Here is a 21,756-nt window from a genome sequence, read left to right as displayed (position 1 = left end):
TGCTGCTTCACAGCCCTGCATTTTGGAGTTTTCATTTCTCAGACTGCTGTCGGCCAGTTTTGTGGCTGAGGTAGTGAGAGTTCTCATATTCACCAAGTCACTTTATGGTCCTTTCCAGGTAGCATTGCTTCGTTCTCTCAGCGGGAGCCAATGTGAGAGACTACCAATGTCTGAGCCTTTAGCTGGCTCGACAGAAAGTCTGGGTTGTTTTAGAATCATAAACTGTGAGTAGGAACGAAACCTAAATGTCATCTAAGTCAAACACTCATGACTAACCATGTCTTCATTAATGAGCAGAAATGAATGGGAAAAATAGCTTAGAGTGACTATACATCCTATGCATTGATCCTTCCTACCATATTGAATCCATTTGTCACTCCTGAGGGCTCCCACAATGCCTTGTGCCTGTGTATCACTTACTAGGTTGCACTCTGACGCCCCCTCCCCCAGTCCTCCCCACCCACAGTTAATTGTAAACTCCCTTAGTGCTGGACCTGTGACTTTTTTGGTTTTGTACTACAGCATCCAGCATGGTGCCTGGCTCATCAAAACCATCAATGGCTTGAGTGAATAAGTATCTCAGAGCCCACAAGTGCTTCTAGGAGCTGTAGTTTGCAGACCCCATCCCAGACATAACTGCATAGGTTACAGAATGCTGGGTTTGGAGCTGGGAGACAATAAGCAACTCACCAACATGATGAATTATATGCACCCTGAATTGTTAAAAACAGTCAAGCACTCGACAGAGCCCTTCTGGAACCCAAAACTAGGATCTGATGGTTCTCAGTCTTCAAGAAATATAACACCTAGTTGGAAAGAAAAGGTACACACCTGAAAAAATAACATATGGAGGAATTTTAGTAAAATATAAGATGACAGTATGAGCTGCCAGAAAGGCTTTCTAAAACATGGCAAGGTGTCAACTAACTACAAGAGATGTCATGAGGCGATAAATAACTGAGTAAAGATTAAATAAGTGGCTTAGATAATCGATGTTGGGAGGGCACAGGGGCCTTGGGAAAAGACACCAAATTGTAAATGGGACTTGATGAGGACCTTGAAAAGTGGATGGGGTCCAGGATAGCAAAAGGGGGAGAAGACTGATTCCAGGTGGAGGAGACACCTTAAGTAGAATTGTGGAAGTGGGGACACGTACAAGGTGATTCTCAGGGGAGCATAGATTGACATTACATTAAAAGTTATTTTTACCAAAAATGTAATTTTCCAGTGAAATTGAAGCTTCTGACACATTGACAAGACACTCTTCCAGGAGTCTTTGAAGCAGAGACAACTTGGCAGATTCTATTAAATTTGCCCCAGTACATTTGGAATACATTTCCCCCACACCTAGAAAACTATAGAATGTCAAGTAAATGAACTGGTCTCTCCCAATGCCATCACAAAAAGAATATTGTTTTGGGTTTTTTTTATTAAAGCTCATTTGGAAACCCCCATGTTTTGGGCATTTAGTAGCCTGGATCATGACTTGAACCTCAGTTCCTGAAAAGCTATTTTTGCTTAAGTTCCAAATAATTTAGTGAAATGGGAATGCAATCAAATTTCATCCCATGAGATACTCCATATTCAAACTTCGTTCCTACAGGGAGAGATGTCATGGCAGATGTGAAGATGGTTTCTACCACATGGGTTCGGTCATTCATTCCACAAGAACTGGTTGGATTCTAGTGTGTGCCAGGCACCACTCTAGGCTCAGGGGACTTGGTAGGGAACAAGAGGGGCAGAGGTGCTGTTCTCATGGAGCTGTAGTTAGGAAGTTGCCACCTCAGTTTGTCCCAGAGGACCATCCTAGCTCCTCTCTCTGGGCAAAGTGAGTTCAAGCTCCCTATACTCAGCACCCTTGCCTACAGGCTCAGCCCAGGCAATACTTCTCTATTATTGGGTGACAGTGGTGAGTTCCCAAAGTCAATGGTGTTTTTCTTAGCAGGGACAGAGGCCTGGCTTACCAGCAAGTGGTATGACCTTGGGAGAATGTCATAACCTCCTCCCCCACCACCCTTGACACTATACTGCAGAGGCACTGGGAACTCCCCGGAACCTCTCAGCCCCAAGGCTGCTTTATTGAAGAATCATTTACTGTTGAAAGTACAAGAAATGGTATTCTTGAAATGATATTTTCCAATGCTTTCTTTCTTATCTTACTTTTAAATACATTTATATATATAATTTCAGATTTCTTCTTAGCAAGTTCAGATCAGCAACCAGAGGAGAAATCATAACTCCAAAATGTGAAAGTGGGCGGAGCTACAGCTTGGACTTAGACAGCCAAAGTTTTCGGAGTTTAAAGTCAGCCCCTGGTTCAGACAGGTAAGACACATACAGATTGGGCAATGGGGTTCTCTGAGAACAAGGTCAATGTATTTCCACCTAAACAATGCTTCTAGGTACCTGTAAAGTATTGCCTCTTGGGGAACTCATAACACATAATGTGAAAAGCCAAGCAGATATTTTTTAGTTGAACTGGAAAGCACTTACACTTCTGGAATTACAGTGATTGAAATCATGTGTGTCACCTGTAGGTATGCGACTTTATGTTTTGGGACTCAGGGCTGCGGTTCAAATGGAGCTGTACAGGGAAAATAAATTCTTTTCATTGGTTTCTTCATCTTTGTCTGTTTAAGCTTCTGGAAAAGAAACTTCTAAGTGTCGTAAACATTCCTTGCAGCTTTTTAAAAATTATTAATAATTTTGTCATTTGAATCGCCTCAGAGAATTTCCATAAATTCCACTAGTTCCACCTCCTCTAACTTGTTATCAGTGGGGCCAGGTGAGAATCTCCTAGGCACAGAGCTATCACCTTGTCAAAAAGAGTAAAGAGAAATAGAAAGGAGAGCCAGAGCAGAGTCATTTCGTATTAGGATTTTCTTTATCCTGTTGGGGCATACATCAAGGCTTATTTCCATGATTAGTGTATTATCAAAGCCAGCGATGAGAAAAAATATCAACCCTCGTATTTCACTGGTTTGTCCAAATGTTAACCTGGACAAACACAAGGAATAAACTTGTGCTTGGTAGGACCTGCAGTAATTCTGCAAAGCCAGGTAGTAAAACTGGCAGACTTCCTTTTCTCTTTAAGTTCTGCGAGCAGATTTGCATTCTCCCCTGTAATTCATTTTAGAATACGGAACAGCAAATTCTCCTAGAGGGTACACTCTTTTGGCTAATGGGGGTTTTCTCATGGTGACTCTCCATACCTATTTCTTTTTTTCCCTATAGCCTTCCTGCAAACTAGTGTCACTTTCTGTAAAACTGCACAGAAAAAACTAAGGAAGCATAAAATAAATCATTTATCATCCACTGTCGAAAGCTCATCTCTGTATTCAGTATTTTCCAAATTTTCAAGAATGTAGAGGGGCCAGCCTGGTGGTGTAGTGGTTAAGTTTGCACACTCTGCTTTGACGGCCCGGTGTTCGCTGGTTCGGATCCTGAGTGCGGCGGACCTACACACTGCTTATCAAGCCATGCTGTAGCGGCATCCCACATGGAAGGACTAGAAGGACTTACAACCAGGATATACAACTATGTGCTGGGGCTTTGGGGAGGAAAAAAAAAAGAATGCAGATATATTTCCTTTATGATAAAAAAATGGAAGCTATGGTTGCTTTTGTCCTTGAAATAGTTTCCTTTGACTTCCCTTGGGGTAGCCCCATGCTGTCTTTCGGTGTGTGTGTCCCACAAACAAATTTATATAGAAATCTCATTTTTGTTTTTGATTGTTGAACTCCTGACTCCCAGATATCAAAATTATTTAGAGATGATAAGCGACTAGCTTAGTGTTGCTATTTTTCCTCAGCCTCCTAGAGACTCCATGGATGGTCCATCTTGGGTTACACTTCGGGTTAGCATTTAAGAAGGAAAATATATATAAAAAGAGGAAAGGTAGAGTTCCTTGTTAAAAAAACAAAAAGTCTCCTGGCCCAACTAACAAAATTAGATTGTTCCATTTTAAATTATCTTACAGTTACTCAATAAGAATAAGGGGCGTGCTCTCTAATATCACAGTGCTTATCCTGTTCTTCCAGAATCTGTCTGCCTGGGGTTATTCCTTGTGTCTTATCTACTGCCAAGTATAAATAACCATAAAGCTGTAAAGCCATATGGACATGTTTCACCAAATACTGGTGTATTGATCAAGGGATTTCTTGTTCTTGTTGTAGACTGGAAGGAGGTCCCTAAATAGATTTTATCTTTTAAATTGTAAATACCTGAAATGGTTTACAGTTAATGAGAATATAGTAGTCAGAGGTGCTTTGGCTTAAGCATGCCAAGAGCAATGTTTTCTCATTAAGAAAGAGCATAAAGATGTTTGAGAGATCAGTAGAGCAAAATGTCTATTTCCTAGAATGTGCACCTATCCCAGTGATGACTCATTAATGGACTGCCACGGTGAGATGAGGTACACTATCCCAAAATTATTCCTTAGGAAGTTGGGGCAGGAGGTGACTCAGCTTTTCTTAACTCCCATCACCTAAAGCTGTTAACTGCCTTTTGTTTGCTTGGATTTACAGTAATTCTGCAAAGCAAAGTAGTAAAACTGGCGGACTTTCTTATCTCCTTAGGTTCTGCAAACAGAATTGCAGTTCTCCCCTGTAATTCATTTTAGAATATGGAACAGCAAATTCCCTGAAAGAGATTGTAAGATCCCAGTCTCTTTGGTCTATTATCTGACCCAGCTTGGCAATTAATCCCCCTTTCTCCTCCACAATGCATATTTCTTCATGGTTCGTTGCTCTTTTCCTGGAGCAGCTGGGCTTAGACATTCTCTTTTAAAAACTTGTGTCATATCAGAGTGGAAATGATGTTTTATCAGATGCCTCATTGACTTTATGTCTTTTCAGTAGTTTCAAAGCAGGGGAAAGTATGAATGACTTAGGCAAAGCCCAGCAGCCTCTCAGTAGAGCATGGCACATGGCTCTTCCCTGGTTGCTAGGGACTTGATACACAAGGCAAAGAAGATTTTTTTAAAATAATATGAATGTAAATCATAGTTAATAAACAGAATGCTCTTCAAGGCAGTGACTCCCAATCCCTTTTACGTTGTGTCGAGTTGTCGATTTGGTGTCATTTGTGAGATCTCTATCTTAAGTCATGCTCTCCCAGAAATGAACCCTCAGGCAAGGATTCATAAGTAAGTGATTTATTAATGAAATGATTTCGGGAGAAACCAGTAAGGGAGTAGGAGAAGCAGAATTGAAGAAGCTAAGCAATGGTGCTATCTCAGGTGAGGTCTGAGTCTGAGGACTCAGCTTGATCCTGCAAGGAACTCGGGAGCATAAATTATATCTCTGAGTTTTTCCATTTTGAGGAGCTGGACCATTGCATTCCTATACCAATCAGTCATTGACTACAGATTCCCTTGGGTAGGGTTTCCAAATTTAGCAAATAAAGATACAGGATGCCCAGGCAAATTTGAATTTCAGATAAACTACTTTTTTTATAAGTATGTCCCATGAAATATTATTTTCATTTCTAAACTTTATCAATCTTAGTATATTTTTTAAAGTGAAAATTTATTCAGGGGCCGACCTGGTGGCACAGCGGTTAAGTGCGCACGTTCTGCTTCTGTGGCCTGGGGTTCGCCAGTTTGGATCCCCGGTGCGAACATGGCACCTCTTGGCAAGCCATGCTGTGGGAGGCGTCCCACATATAAAGTAGAGGAAGATGGGCACGGATGTTAGCTCAGGGCCAGTCTTCCTCAGCAAAAAGAGGAGGATTGGCAGCAGATGTTAGTTTAGGGCTAATCTTCCTCAAAAACAAAATTATTCATTGTTTATCTGAAATTCAAATTTAACTGGGAGTTCTGTATTTTATCTGGCAACTCTACTGTGGGGGCTTGGGAGAAACACACTCCAAGGCATCTCTCGGTCCTCTAGCTCCTGCGCTAATGGCACATCTCTGAAGGTCACAATGCAGACTGTTAGCAAAAAAGCAATCAGAAGCTAGCCATGGGCACACAGAGCTGGTGCAAGGGGAGCTGGGTAGGATATCAACAATGTGCCCTAAAAACACAAAGGAAAAGTACAACTTTGAACTTAAAATTCCCTCTGTTCAGTAAAAATGGATAAAGGATGATGTCGTGTTTCTCAGCAGCATTTCTATCATGATACTGGAGGATATGGCAAGTGTTTTGCCATGAGACTTTGTACATTCTCATAACCAACTGATTTCTCATCCTGCCTCCCTCCCCCACCCCAAACACATACCGCTTTTATCTAGCTATTCTCAATTGCTCTCTAGGAGACCAGGGACTGACTGTCAGTCTCTATGAAGCCTTATAAGCTACTTGGATTGGCTTTGATCCCAAAGAAGACTACACCATTCAGACCAGCTCTAAGCTGGTCCTCACCCTCATTCCAAGCACTACCCTTCTCTCTCTCTCTGTCTCTGTCTCTCCCCCTCCCTCTCTCCCCCTCTCTCCCCCCCCTCTCTCTCTCTCTCTCTCTCTCTCCCTCCCCCCCTCCCTCTCTCCCTCTCTCTCTCTCCCTCCCTCCCTCTCTCCCTCTCTCCCCCTCTCCCTCCCTCTCCCTCCCTCTCCCTCTCTCCTCCTCTCTCTCCCCCTCTCCCCCTCTCTCTCCCTCTCTCCCTCTCTCCCCCCTCTCCCTCTCTCTCCCCCCCCCCTTTCTCGCCCTCTCTCCCCCCCTCTCTCCTACTCTCCCTCTCTCTCCCTCTCTCCCCCTCTCCCTCTCTCTCTCTCTCTCTCTCTCTCTCTCTCCCTCTCCCCCCTCTCCCCCCCCTCCCTCCCTCCCTCTCTCTCTCCCTCTGTCCCTCTCTCTCTCTCTCCAGTAAACAAGGAATGTTTGGTACCTTCATGACTAAAGAAGTCATTCTTTCCTCATATCTATTATTTTGGAAAAATTAGTGATGAGTTTATGAAACCCATTCCATCATTACATGATACATCCTTTTTTTTTTATCAGAAGTAAAATTATTTTCCTGTCCTGAATGTGATTTTCATTAACATCTTTGCAATTAAGATGCCAAGTAAGCCACACCCTCTTACCAGTAATTTGAATACAGCAAGGTGTGAGTGTTCTGGCTCTGAGTGAGCACCACATCCACAAAGTCAATACTGGTTTGTTTTGCGTATTAGATAAAACACTATATAGCTAGTTGCTAATACACTTAGCAAACTCCTTCCCTTACTTGGCTTTAAAAATTGTTCAGATTTATAACACATCTCTAAAGGTATATAAATTTATTTCACAGTACTAGCTGTGATGGTTCTGTGACTCAAAAGGATAAAGGGTGTAAAGAGTGCCCTCCTGGGGAAAATTACTTTCACCTCTTTCCTGTGCCTTTGCTCCATTTGTCTGGTGCTAATTCCTCTTTCTTCCTATTTTAACCTACTTTGGGTGATGTCAGCCTTCCTTAGTGGCAGCAAGGGGTGGACAGTCAAAGCCACAAAATTTTGCAAATGCTAACAGTCTAAAGTGGTTCACAAAACCATGGTGTCCTGAGAAGAGTGAATCTTACTTCTGTGAAGTGATGGACATGTGATAGAACAGGTGAGGAAATGTGGATTCACAAAAGTATTTAATTTACTTGAACTGTGACCATATCGGTGGGAGTTACATGAGGTCTGGAATTGCCAAATAATTCTTCAGCTAGAAACTTCTATTTATAACTCAAAACCATCCCTTTTTAAATTCATTCTTTGCCTACCATATGTGCCTATCTTGATTTGGGTTTCCCCAGAAGCAATGGCATGAAAAGAAGCAAACCCTGAAATAAGGATTCAAGAGCAAGTAATGTATTTAGGATATGGTCTTGGAAAACACAGGGGAGTGGGAAAGTGAGCCAAGGAAGGGAAGGAAGCCAAAGAGAGTATGTCATTAAGCCAGTTATCCCTGTGGGTAACTAGAGCTCAATTTCAGTGGACAACTGTAGAGAACAGTGTAGAACACACTTCAGAGTTATCCAGTCAAGAGATTGGGAATCTGGGGTATTTATAAACCAGCTCCCTTTTCGTCATTGTTGAGGGCTAATTCTGGGGCACTAACTCTGGCACTTCTGACTTGTTCTGTGCACAGCAGCTCCATGATCTTGTGACCTGAAAAGGTCCTCGGCATAGAGTTGTGGGTGTTGCCAATAAACAGGATTCTGTGGGTAGAGATTAGCACTGAGGGGAAATGGATAGGGGCACTGATATCTGCTACAATATACCTCCCACACTGCTCTCAGACCTGCTCCAAAGGTGCAGTTTGTCAGACCACCAGTTGCTTAGCCCCTGATTTGTGTTTACTTTATACACATGCGACTTTCCTTATTATAATGTCAATTATGTGAGGAGGTATGGAGACTCAGTAGTTCAGCCAGACCCTTGACACTATACTTTGGTTGAACTACCACTAGGTTCTTGACTTGTCTCATTCTTGTGGTCAAACACTTGTAAGCCGAAACCTCCTCCTTGCTGTCTTGTCTGTTTCTCCAATTGTTTCCCAAAGATGTTCTGCCTCAGTGTGTCCTATTTCTATGAACTAAATTTAACACATTTCCCTTGTCTAATATAATAAATTTCTCTTTTGCTAACTGTTATCTAAGGTGTATTATGTGATGTGCTAAATTCTCAGGTTAGCTAAGATACAATAATAGCCTCTCTTCTGGGAATCATTGAGGAGTGGCAATATCTGACTTGCTCACCTATGCATTTTATTTATACAATTTCAACACACAGTTATGCCAAAATTATTGACCTAGTACTATATGCCAAGGGGTAAATGTGGAAGTTCTTAGACAATGATACTGTTCCACCCTTTCATGAACTTCCAATTTGGCAGAAAAGATTGGGATAGCTAAACAAATAATTTCAAGACAATATGGTCTCATGATAAAAAGGTGTTCTGTGTGCTATGGGAAAGCCAAAGATAGGCATTTATCCTTCCAGAGGACTCAGGGAAGCTTCAAGTGGGTGACCCCCAAACAATTTTGAGGGATAAGGAGGACTTGGCCAAGTGAAGAAAGGTAAGAAGAACATTCTAGACAGAGAAAATAGAAAGTGCAAAGTAAAAGAGGCATAAAGCAATCTTGCGTGTGCTGGAAAACAAACAGTTCAGAATTTTTAGGGTGTAAAAATTGAAGTGTGTTGTACAAGAGATGAGGTGGAGAGCTAAGGTGGACCAGGATGTGGATGGTTTTGGATACTCTGATAACTTTTTTCTTATAAGCAACATAGCATCCTAGGTAGAACAAGAATTTAGCAAATCTGAACTACTAAGTACGGAGTAAGTTCTTGTTCCATTTAGTTACTGAAAGCTAAGTTCTGCTACATACATTTCCTTGGTGTCTGTAGGGGAAGACAATTGGTTTTTTTCTTGTTCCTGACTTCTAATCTACTCAAGGTTTTTCATGGCTGCTGGCCTCTCTCCTCCAGCTGACTTCTAGCCATTATTTAGAAACAACATGGGATCAGGATTTTATTGTGATTATAAAAAACTAAAATGTTATTAGACTGAGAGTTTTTAACTTCTTTTTCTTCATACTTAGTCTTGGTCCTTCCCTCGTGCTGACTGTCTCCTCCATTTTGGAGGGTCTTTTTAAGGAAACAGATCCTTAAGGGAAACCCTAAACATTTGTAAACCACCAAACAAATCAACTTTTGTTTTAGTAAATCAAACTATAAAGGTTCTGTCAACTTAAAAAGCAAATTTCTTGTTATTTTACCCTCAAAATGAGTTTATTCAGGAGTAGCCAAAAGAATTGCAATTCAGGATGTGCATGCTATGGCAAACCAAAGGGAAATCTAGCAAACAAAGGAGGAAAGTTGCTTTTATAGAGAAAAAGGGGGAGTAGGGAGAGGTTGCTCTAAACCAAAGTCCACTGAGGGACAGTAACAGTTCAAGGCGGCAACAGCTTCTCATTGGCTGGGCTGTCGCCAGGTAGAGAGAGAAATCTTCCTTCAGTAGTAAAGTAGTTTTACTACCTGTTAAAGATGAAGTGTATGTCTCTTTATGTTTGGTATAATTGGCAATGTATGACAGGGTATGAGAGCTCCACCTACAGGCCTCCCCAACTCCAATTTAGTTAAGATTTCTTTTATTAATTTCCACAGTTCTTTATATAATTAACACTAAGATTCATTGAACAAAATTTCATTGAGCACCCACCATAATGTATTATCTTTGACATTTCTCCAAAAAGGAAAAGGAAGGAAAATATGTGTAATTAAGCCACAGAATGCCAGTGGCTTCAGAAGAAACTACAGCGAGAGAAGCTGCCTGATGAATTTCTGCAACTTCTTTTCTTTGCTTCCCTAATTGTGCATTCAAGGGCTCCTGTGATGGTTCACATGTGCCTAAATATAACACACACATATACACATGTGCACTCAGTAGCTGAAATTCATTCCTTTGGGATGTGTTGACCTCTCCAAAGAGTTTGGTTTTTTTAATGAAGACACCCATATCTGTGTGTTTGTGTGCCTGAGTGAATGGGCACACACATAAGGATCCACAAACTTTTTCTATAAAGGTATAGATAGTTAATATTTTTGGCTTTGCTGGCCATATTGTCCCTGTCTGAACTACTCATCTCTGCTGTTGGAGCATGAAAGCAACTATAGACAATACATAAATGAATGGGCATGCCTGCATTACAATAAAACTTGATTTTGGGGCACTGAAATTTGAATTTCATGTAATTGTCACATCACAAAATATTCTTCTTTTGATTTTTTTAAAACTGCTTAAAAATATAAAAACCACTCGTAGTTCATGCGCTATACAAAAACAGGTGGTGGGCCCAATTCAATCCATGGGCCATACTTTGCTGACCCCTGGTGCAGCACATTCAGTCACTAACATAGAAAATGAACTTCCACTTATCACATTCTGAGCCATGAGGACAGCTCAGCTCTCTTGATGTGAGCATTGTGCTGAATAAAGAAAACAGTGGTATGAGAGGAGGGAACAATGCACGTGGAGAGATTTCTGAGATCAGTGAATTTAAACTAATCCATAGTTTAGTCTTGGCTACTTGGGGTGGGGGGTAAAACATGTTGATGCCTAGATCCCACACCCAGAGAGTCTGATGAGATTAGTCTCGGGTGTGGCCTGGGCATGGGGGCTTTTGAAAGCTCCCCTGGTGTTTCTGATATGCAGCCAAGGGTGAGGATCACCCATCTCACATATTGACAAAGACATAGCATTTGGGGATCCCCAAAGCCTGGGAGTTTGAGCTATGTTCAATGTTTTTCCCCTTTATTTCTCATTTTTAATTCTCTCTTTCCCATTTAACAGTCTTGCCTCGGTTTCGAACTACAACCTCCCTTGCCTGTCTTTCTTATATATTGGTTTCAGCTCTGAAATAACTAAAAGTTAGGAAAGCTCATAAACCACAGAAAGAATATCCTACAGTCTCTATGTTATGCTATGCACTAGCCTCATTGTCTCAGTGAGTGTTGTTATCTCTCAGGTTAATGCTGCCTTTTGGTTGATTTTCCTTAGAAGAGCACTCATTTGACCATGTAGGCACAGGCATAACATTGTCAGCCCACTCTGGGAAGGTTGGCTCCTGGGAAATTCTTTCTGGACCATTACTCCTGGGAGAACATTATGTAAACCAGAAAGGCAACTAATTAAATTATAGCCTCTGTCTCCTAACCTTGGATCCTTTATCTAGAAATGGGCGTATCTAGGAAGCCATTATCAAGGTTTTAGGCCGGCATAAAATTAGAGATTATAAAATAGTAGGCTTTTAAAGTATATTTCATAAGCTAAAGTAAATGAGACTCTTTCCTACTCTAGGAAATGTGTCTTTCAAGTAACCCAGAATATCCAAGCTCCCCAGACAGCGTCATATTTTCACACTTTGGGCCCTTTTAGAACTAGATAAATGTATCTCTTTCTTGTAGTTTCCCCTTGAGCAAATTTTAGCGTGAAGTTTTGTTGGCACTGATTTCTAATACTTCTAATTTAAATGTCAGTAACATGATAGCTGAATCAAAAATAGCTCTTTCTTAATTGAACTTTAAACTTCTTTAATTTAGACTTGAGGGAACTTTTATCCTTTTCCTGTTAAGTGGCAAAGATTTATGTATTTTATGTCATATTTTACATAACATCTCAGAGTTGGTACCCAAATATTTATGATATTCTGCCTCATTAGACTAAATCTTTTTTAGTCTAATCAGCTGAAACAACTGAGAGGAAAATATTTTTGAGAAACCCACAGTAAATGTCAGGGCAAAATGTGAAAGTATATGTCATTTTTGAGATAATGCTTCTGGTGACAATAATTTCCAGTAGCTGATTTACAATCACAAGAATTTTTTCCTTATTGCAGGTTAGACTCTTGAATGTCATCACCACAATTAATTAACTTCTGCTGGAGTGTCTACGTAAATAGGACTTTTCCTTCTAGCAAGGCCAATCCATGATGGGGACTGTTTCAAAACTGCCTAGGTTGGAGAGGACCTTCAGCACAAACTCAAACAGAAATACCCACATGAATCCCTTTGGATCACAACTTCTTGGTTCATTTCTGCAAGATTCACTCCTAGCCTTTCTTTTTTTAAGGAGATTTTACCTGAAACAGTAGGGAGAGAGATTTTTGTGGTAAAAGCCCCTTCTAAGTTAAACTTCAAAGATGAGCAGAATCACTTGGAAAGACATGAAAAATGTAGAAATGTTGCACCTGAGGCAGGAGGGCTCAGGAAAATCACCAAGGAACTTAGAATTTCAAATTGTGTCAATCTGTTTAATCACAAAATTCTATTCTCTTGTTGTCAGAATTGAAAGACACAGTCATAGATCCCTCCTGAGCAGAGTTTATAGTACTATAATTTATTCAGAGTGCCCTCTCTAGAAAGAAGACACTGTTTCTATGTAGTATCAAAGGAATGCTACCCAGAAAATTTTCATAGTTCTCTTAGTCAAATTCCAAGAAACTAACTCCCAGCTCTCTGACACTTTGATTAACTTCTTGATAGCTCATTGTATCAATGTAGAACCTGCTTGGTTGTAACAACTTGATCTTGGTGAAATGATGAGTAAGCAGCATGAGAAACTAGCATGAGCACAGGCTTTGGGGAGACAGACAATTCTGTTTTTACCCTGACTTTGTCATGTACGAATTGTGTGACAGCATGGTGTGTGTGTGTGTGTGTGCGCGCGCTCGTGTGCATGCATGTATGGAATAATTATTTAACCTCTCCAAGACTCAGTGTTCATCTTTAAACCAGGAAGGTTAATAGCTTTTTTCCCCAGTGATGTTGGAGAGCAGAAAGTGTCTAACACCTGGAAAATACTCAGTAAATGCAGCTGCTATTTGTGTAGTTATGAAGGTGGTGGCGGCTGGTGATATCGGTCAGGGCATAGTTAACTTTGGCAGCTTCTCTGGCGCACAGCCTTGAAAAAACTTAGGAGCTGCGGTTGATAGCTTCAGTGGTCATTGCTGATTCTTCCTTCTGCCAGATTTGTCTCCTGGTAATGACGTGTACACAGCCAGACATTCTTTTAAAAGAATCCTTCCTCTATTCCTTTAAGTCTCTCCTCTGATTGGCTCAATTTGTAAGACCTAATCACCATTAATGATCACTGCTGTGCTTTAACAATAAGATTTTTATTATTATACGTGTACTTATAACTTATTAAAATAGTAACTGAAAGAGTGAAGTTCATATGGGCTTATATTTTACCACTTAGCATATCTTCTGCTTACTGAGGGCGAAGACTAAAATAAGAACAAACACTTCTCTTAAACTCTAATTTGTCAAAACTTATAGTTACTTATGAAGCTCCACTTAATAAGAAAATTGTGGTCACCTCAAGGGCAGGAACTGTTTTTTCGTTAATCATTATTGAATGGAATCGAATCGCTTTTAGCAAACATGAAACTGAGTCAAACCCATTTACTGAATTTCATTATTTTTATACTACATTTGTTAAATGTGCACTATGAGTCAGACACTAGAACAACACAGAGAAAAGGATATATTATTCCCAATCTTTGATTAAATATGTGCTGAGTGCCTCCGTCCCACCAAGGCATTACGAAGGTGCTGGAGATATCATGGTAAATACATCAGGGACTCTGACAACAAGGAGCTCGCAGCTGAAAAAGGTACTCAGGCCCACATATGTGAACCAATCATGGAACCAAACAAGACATTTGTAGTCAAGAGCTACATAGTTTGGCAAAGACTGTAAGTCAACAGGAATTAAGTAGAGCAGAGGTTGACAAGGCCTGTGATTGACAGGAAAGGCCTGATGGGGGAGGCTGGACTTCATCTGGGTTTTGAAGGCTAGGAAAGATTTGCATAGACAGAGAGTGGTAAACAAGGCATATCAGGTGAGGAGAACACGAGCAAAAGCCTTAGAGGTGGAAGCATGAGTATGACAAGTTGAGAGAATAGTAAGGAACTTGGACTGGCTGGGAGAATGCAGGTGAGTAGCGGGAAATAAAGTTGGAAAGGCAGAATGAAGCTCAGTTACAAAGACCTGGAGTCAGACAAATGGGATTGAACCTAGTGAGCCCCTGAAGGTCTTTGAGGAGCAGGGCAACCTGATAGATGCAGGCCAGTTCCAGTGTGGCTCTGGTGTACTTCATGTGGGTCACATGGCGTCATTTTCTTGTAAGCTTTTCCCTTTGTCTTTGGTTGCTCTGATTCCATGTTAAAGTCAGAATATTCTTTCTCATTTAGGGGAAGCACTGGTTCATCCGATCTCAATGACCAGGAAGCTGGTGCTGGAACCCTGAAGAGCAGCCGGAACAATGGTATGACCCCAGTCACTCAGAGGTCACCAGCCGCAAGCACACGCAGCATGAGCTCAGTCAGCAGTAGAGTAAGTACACAAATTTGAAGGGACACTCAGCTTCTGGGACTCGACATCACCGCTCTGGCCTGGCTGGGTTTCATCGCTCTGTGTCTCAGAGCATGTTGTTTACCCTGTTTAATGGTACAAGCTTCTTTAGCAGGACTGAAACTCCTGCATCCTTAGCTCTTGGCAGAAAGCCTAAAGTGAGAAGGGAAGGGAAGGAGCAGGTTCAAAGGTGACATTTGATGATGGGGGTTTAAATCGCTATATGGTTTAAAGAAAATATAAATTTTAGAAGTCTTCGATTTTGATTCTCTCTGATAATTCTCAAGATATTCATAAGTTAACTGCACTGAAATTTCTCCAAACTGATTTAAATCAGGAAAAGTAGAACCTTGACATCTTTTTATAGTTTTATTTTCTATATGTCTGTTAAAATAAGGGGTCGACACATTATGAAGACTTAAATTGCGTAAGATATGTGTGTGTACGGAAGCTGTTCTTTTGAGTGAATGAGCATCTACTAGATTTCTTTTATTTTGAGGAAGATTAGCCCTGAGCCGACATCTGCTGCCAATCCTCCTCTTTTTGCTGAGGAAGATTGGCCCTGAGCTAACATCCGTGCCCATCTTCCTCTACTTTATATGTGGGACCCCTGCCACAGCGTGGCTTGACAAGCGGTTTGTAGGTCCGCATGCGGGATCCGATCCGGCGAACCCCGGGCCACCGAAGTGGAACATGCAAACTTCACCACTGCACCACCAGGCCCGCCCCTACTAGATTTTTTGATTAAGCAGAAAACTCCGTACACATAACTGACATCTATATCTATGAAATCTTTATATACGAGCTACAGTTATTTGATTCAGCCAATATTCAATAAGGACTTACTATATACCAGGCCCTGGTCAAGCAAAGACTTGAAGGAAGTGAAAGAATTAGCTGTGCGGGAGTCTGGGGCAAGGTGTTACTCCAGGCAGGGACAGCACTGATATTCAGCAGGTACAGGTGGGGAAGGCTATTCCAATTACTTGTGGCTGGGCTCCATCTTGACTGGGCAGTGCCCTTGCTCAACCAATGTTTAAAATATCTTTATTTTTTTTTTAAGATTTTATTTTTCCTTTTTCTCCCAAATCCCCCCAGTAGATAGCTGTGTATTTTTAGCTGTGGGTCCTTCTAGTTGTGGCATGTGGGACACTGCCTCAGCATGGCCTGATGAGTGGTGCCATGTCTGCGCCCAGGATTCGAACCGGCAAAACCCTGGGCCTCCGAAGCAGAGCACGTGAGCTTAACCACTTGGCCATGGGGCTGGCCCCCTAAAATATCTTTAATGCCCCTGAAGTAATAGCCAGTGCAAAGACCCTGAGGTAGGAGCATGGCTGGTATATTCAAGGAAGAGCAAGGAAGCCAGTGTGGCTATTGTGAGTGAACAAAGAGGGGAGTACAAGGAAATGAGTTCAGAGAGGTAATGGGGCCGATGGGGCCTTGTAGACCACTGTATGTACTTTGGCATTTGTTCTGAATAAGATGGGGGCAGATGGAGGGTTTCGAGTGGAGGAGTGACATGATCTGGCTTCTGTTTATGCATGATCTGGGGGCTGTGCTGAGAAGCAGCTGTAGGGGAACAAGTGTGGAAGCCAGGAGGCCAGTTAGGAGGCCATTGCGTTACGAAGACTGAGCTTTGGAACAGGGAGCTAGAAGTGGAGGTTGTGAACAATCAGATTCTATAGATATTTTAGATATATCTGTATTTATATATAGATATAAAAGGCATTCAGACAGATTGAATAATAATAATAGATATATTTAAATACTTGTAGTCTAAATTGTACTTGTCAATAAGATATAAGGCATGTTTAGGGGCCGGCCCTGTGGCCGTGTGGTTAAGTTCACGCACTCAGGCCCAGGGTTTCACTGGTTCGAATCCTAGGCACGGACATGGCACTGCTCATCAAGCCATGCTGAGGCAGCATCCCACATGCCACAGCTAGAAGGACCCACAACTAAAAATATACAACTATGTACTGGGGGGCTTTGGGGAGAAAAAGGAAAAAATAAAAACTTTAAATAAAGAGAGAGAGAGAAAATACCAGTTGAAAAAAGAAAAAGATATAAGGCATATTTAAAATTTCTTAAATATTTATTCTGAGCTCGGCAAGCAGTACTGTTCAAGAGCCGGAAAAGCATGTGGATAGTTGATGATTACACTCACTTCTTTGGCAACCTAGCAAGGAATAATGTTGAAAATATCATTTAGTAACTGGTATGGCAGGGGCACCGAGCAATCAGAACAGACGCTGGCACAAGGCTGGAGCAGTATCATGGGGACCCTTCCACGCATTGACCCAGATTATGGGGAAAACTAGGGTTGTGGAAGAGCGGGGGTAAGGGGAAGAGGGAAGGCAGAATGGACTGGGAGTAGTGCTGTTTACCAACTGATAGAGAAGTATTTTAACAAGTTTAACAGCTAGTACAGCTGTCCCAGTGGGGAGCAGCAAACTTTCATTTCAATGACCAGTAAGTTAGTCAAGTTTGTTCTCAAACTTAGAGGAAAAAACTTAGGGGAAAGAATCACCCTTGTCACATGCTAATATTCTCAAAACTAACAGCCTCTACAGGAGTATTTCTTTATTAAACAATGCCTAGATTTCCCCAACAGACATTCCCTGCAATTGAGTTGAGTCTATGTACATATATATATAGGTGGTGCCTATGTTGAGCTCACTCTTGCATTCTAGCTGATCTAGCTAGTCTTTCCTAAGAGAAAAAGAGACAAAGAGAAATATTTTCTGTTGAATAAACATAAGACACCGCAGTACTTTATGAAGCACATTTTCTCTTTCATGGTGAAGGGAAGAAGTATATAGAGTTAGATGATGATCAAGGTAACAACTTCTCAATTTCTCCCATTTGTCAGTATCTCTTTGTTTCACTGTTCTTTTCTGCTTTAGCATGTGAGAGGTAAGTTTTTGAAATGGAAAACTCTTAGAACACGAACATCTCTACCCTGTCCTCTGCTGTGATGTAACTTATTAATTTTAGGCTTCACATCCTGAATCTCCAGCGTATGTATTGCATGTTAATGACTGTACAATATTAATGAGCCAAGTAGTGCTCAATATGAAGGATAATCCTTGAGTGCCAATTGAAAAATTTGCTGTCAACATAATTGCCACTAAGGAAGTTGGTCTTGCTTCATTGGAGGACTCCATGTGTGAACAACTTTTTGAAGAGGTGTTGAAAACTGACCTAAACAAATTTATCCACTTGACCTCTGTCAGGGTCTTTTGATAAACCTTGGTAGTGTATGGCAATTAGAGGAATTGGGAGCTATATTCCTCTTGCTACAGGTAGTATGTGTTGGAGAATAATCAAGGGCCAAAAACAGTGTGTATTGAAGCTGCATGGATTAGCATGCTAAACAAATGAGAGGCACATCTCTCTGGAGTGAGTTATCAAAGTCTCACTTAATGTCTAAGGCATGGGCTAAATATAGGACAACACGGAGGAAAGTCCTTCCTGTAGGACTTTGAAAGGCACTTTTTGATTTTATGGAGGAGGGAATTGAAAAATCTCTTAGATTTGATTATTATTATTCCACGGTGTCATTTGCATGGACGTTTAACCTGGTCCAGTTCTCAAAAGGTCCAAAACTAGTTTTTAATGCTCTGGCAAACTTGGAGTGATATAGTGGTCAAGCCCCTATAGGCAAAGGCAAAGCCGGGACATAGTTTTCCCTTATCACATGGTACAAGAAAAGCAAATCTCAGACTGAATTCTGCCATGTGCACAAGCATTTATTAGCAAGCAGGCAGGCAAAAAAAGTCACTTATTCCTGTAAGCTGGGGAAGTCCCCATTCGTTATCCTTTTATGAACTTTGATAAGCACCTTGCACGAAAGTTTCATTCCAATAATGATCTAACCAACTGTGTTCTGATCATCCAGCCTGCTAAAAGGAAAAGGTTACATGGTCTTCTGTTAAATGGGGGTGGAGGAGGTAAGGGGTGGTTGAGGAGAGGGGGTGTTGAGAATGGCGACAAACTTAGGACCAAACAGAGTTCTAAGCCTGAGTACTACTTTGAGCGTATGAAGCTTGCCAGACTCTTTTACATAGTTCATGTAAGATTGATGGTACCTGTATCATCTTTCTTGCTAACCATATATAAACACCTTTTATGCTAATAAACAAACCTCTTGGTATAGATTTTAGAAAGTAATTATTGATAGTAAGTTTTAGAGTTATATGGACTCCTGAAGAGGGTCTTCCAAATGTCAACTAGCTCCTCCTAAAGAGTCATACATATAAATGTGGTTACACTGAAGTATATTTATATGGAAGGATTTTAGGTAAACTACAGTGAGTATAATGGTTTTTCTCATTTTTGCTTTGTGAGAAGGAACGTGGTTTTGAAAATTCCATGGATTTGGCTGCCACTGAAAGCACCTCTGAGGATGTCACAAAGAGTCATCACAGAAACACTTCTGGCACACCTTCCATAGCAGTGTCCGGGGCCTCCCTCTCATCAGGTGGGTATTTACAGCATGACTGCTCTGTTGTAAAAAATGACCGGATCAGATAGTTGACTGCCCGGTGTGACATTAAATGGGTGTTTCATGCCTTAGAAAAATAATCGTCCATTCTTTGACCCCTGGTGGGAGGCCCACTCCATGAGAACTACTTGAAGATGGACTCAGGTGATGCCTTGAGCCTCTTGTATTCATGAAAAATTCATTTGTGAAGTGTATCCTCTTGCCAGTCATCATTGCCAAGTTTCAGAGCTATATCAAACGTCAATGTCAATATAGGAGTGTAGGAAATATAATTGGCTCATTTGGTATGAAAGATATTTCCTTGATTCCAAGAGTTTAAGGAAATGGTAGTTCAGTGGATATAGTGGTCAGAAATTCCCTATATCTAGACATATTAACCATTCCATGGTTTAAATAAGGAGTGGTTTGCAAGCAGCATTAAGGGATTAATAATAACCCCTTTCATTTGAACGGTACATTCAAATATATCATTATACTTCATCGTCACAACAACCCTGTGAAGCAGGCATTATTCATGTTGCAATTTTATTACCTATGAATAAGGAGACTCTTTAGAGAAATCTGTCATAATTATGAAGTTTATGTCCCATGTGTAGAATTAAAATCATGGCAAAATCCTCAACATGAAAAGTTACCTGTTACCTAATGATGATATTTGCGTAAAGCCTAAGGCTGGATTCTGTGTGCTGAGTTGGAGAGCCTCTCCTAGCCAGGCAGCTCCCAAAGGGTTTTCTAAATGTGTGTGGTTATTGTTGCATTTTGTTCAAGACTAGGAAATTTGTTCACCTGTTAAATAAAAAGTTTGAAACTAGCCTAGAAGCTATAGAGTGTGCTTCTCCTACTTCTGTTCAACAGCTCCTGTATATTGAGTATGTACTCTGTGTCAGGCACTATGCTAAGCACTTCTGCATTATTCCATTTATCATGTCAAACTTAATCACTTAATTGCTCTCTGCAATCTTTCTCATTTATAAGCAACTATATCTATCTCAACAGGGCCTTGACATAGAACTAACTGTCCTGTGGAAATAAACTGTCTGTGTCTTGGCGAGCTGTCCACAGCATCACTGAGTCATGCACTGTCCTTTAATTTATATTTTCAAAAGCAAGATATTTTTCTTATGAAAGAATGTTCTGGGGCCTAAAGAAATAGAACTTCCTCTCAATTTACCTGTAGCCACTCTCTTTTTGTGTGAAAGGAACTTGCTATTTCATTTAATTGCATTTTATGCCAAATATGAAAATACAATGAATTCTCAAAATATTGAAATTAAGAATGATTCATGTTGTGTTTTTCTAAGCTTAAGGGCCCATTCTGTGAGAATTTTTCAAAGTCTATGAGCAAAGCAGAAGCCTTAAACAGCTTCAAAATTAGTATTTTATGGTAGAGCATTTAACCTCCTTTGATCAAAGGAGAAATGAACACATCCGTGTTGATAATTCAGTCCAAGGAAATTTCAAAATACTATTAAAAAAATTGAAGTATGTTAGTATAAACAGCACGAAGTTACTAATTACTAACTCTATTGCCTTCATGACACTATCTATGCCATATGCCTAGAAGGAATTGGAATGAAGATGAAATATTTGCACTGAAAAATAACAAAATAAGCTGATTCACATCTTCCCTTTTCTCTTGCTTCCTCCAGACCGAAGTCGATCTGAATTAGATTTGAGTGGGTCATTTCCAGAAGACTTAGAGGATACTGTAAGCATAAGAAGCAAGTCTGTCCCTGGGGCTCTAGACAAAGACTTGGTAAGTTGGATGTGGAAGAGAGTCTAATGATCATGAAGAAAGAGCGTGATCTTGTTCTAAACCTGTCCACTTTTAGGGGCAGATGAGTTGAGAGTAAAGTGAGAATATACAGTAATCTCTTCTTATTAGTCTTCACAACTAAAATATAAAAAGAACTAAAGAATGATTAGAAAAAGTAACAGATAATCAGGTTAATGAGTAAAGATTATCTCTAAGGAAACACCTGTTGGGGATATCAATACCTGGCTAAAAGCACATCACTTAATCTAAACCTGGAAGACGAGGGATCTCAAAATTTCCTAAACCAAATATTTCTAGACTTATCTGAATTAGATTCTTGTTAAGGTTCCTTCCAGTTCTAATGTTCTGATATTCTGATTTCTTTTTTTTTAAATTTTTAAAAATTTTTCCTTTTTCTCCCAAAGCCCCCTGGTACATAGTTGTGTATTTTTAGTTATGGGTCCTTCTAGTTGTGGCATGTGGGATGCTGCCTCAGCATGGCTTGATGAGCGGCGCCATGTCCACACCCAGGATTTGAACTGGTGAAACCCTGGGCCACTGAAGCAGAGCGTGCGAACTTAACCACTCGGCCACAGGGCTGGCCCCTGATATTCTGATTTCTATAATTGCTATTGTGGGGGAGAAAGAAATCTTTTTCTATGCTTCTATGTTCTTCT

At 40.7% G+C, this 21,756-nt stretch overlaps 1 protein-coding gene across 9 annotated transcripts in view; it reads left to right on the top strand.

The window, feature by feature from the left end:
- Nucleotides 1–21,756, top strand: part of SYTL5 (synaptotagmin like 5) — a 273,738-nt gene that overhangs the window by 163,651 nt on the left and 88,331 nt on the right. For 7 of the 9 annotated variants that reach the window (XM_070502421.1, XM_070502422.1, XM_044763566.2 and 4 more), the window contains 4 exons: nt 2,191–2,325; nt 14,657–14,798; nt 19,167–19,299; nt 20,973–21,079. In XM_070502421.1, the coding sequence (XP_070358522.1) occupies nt 2,191–2,325; nt 14,657–14,798; nt 19,167–19,299; nt 20,973–21,079 (517 nt within the window). The remainder of the gene's footprint in view (nt 1–2,190; nt 2,326–14,656; nt 14,799–19,166; nt 19,300–20,972; nt 21,080–21,756) is intronic. The other 2 variants (XM_070502426.1, XM_070502423.1) reach the window with 1 other exon arrangement.

The sequence above is a fragment of the Equus asinus genome, chromosome X, assembly GCF_041296235.1.
Source record: "Equus asinus isolate D_3611 breed Donkey chromosome X, EquAss-T2T_v2, whole genome shotgun sequence".
Taxonomy (NCBI): Eukaryota; Metazoa; Chordata; class Mammalia; order Perissodactyla; family Equidae; genus Equus; species Equus asinus.
This window is presented reverse-complemented; position numbering and strand designations above follow the sequence as displayed.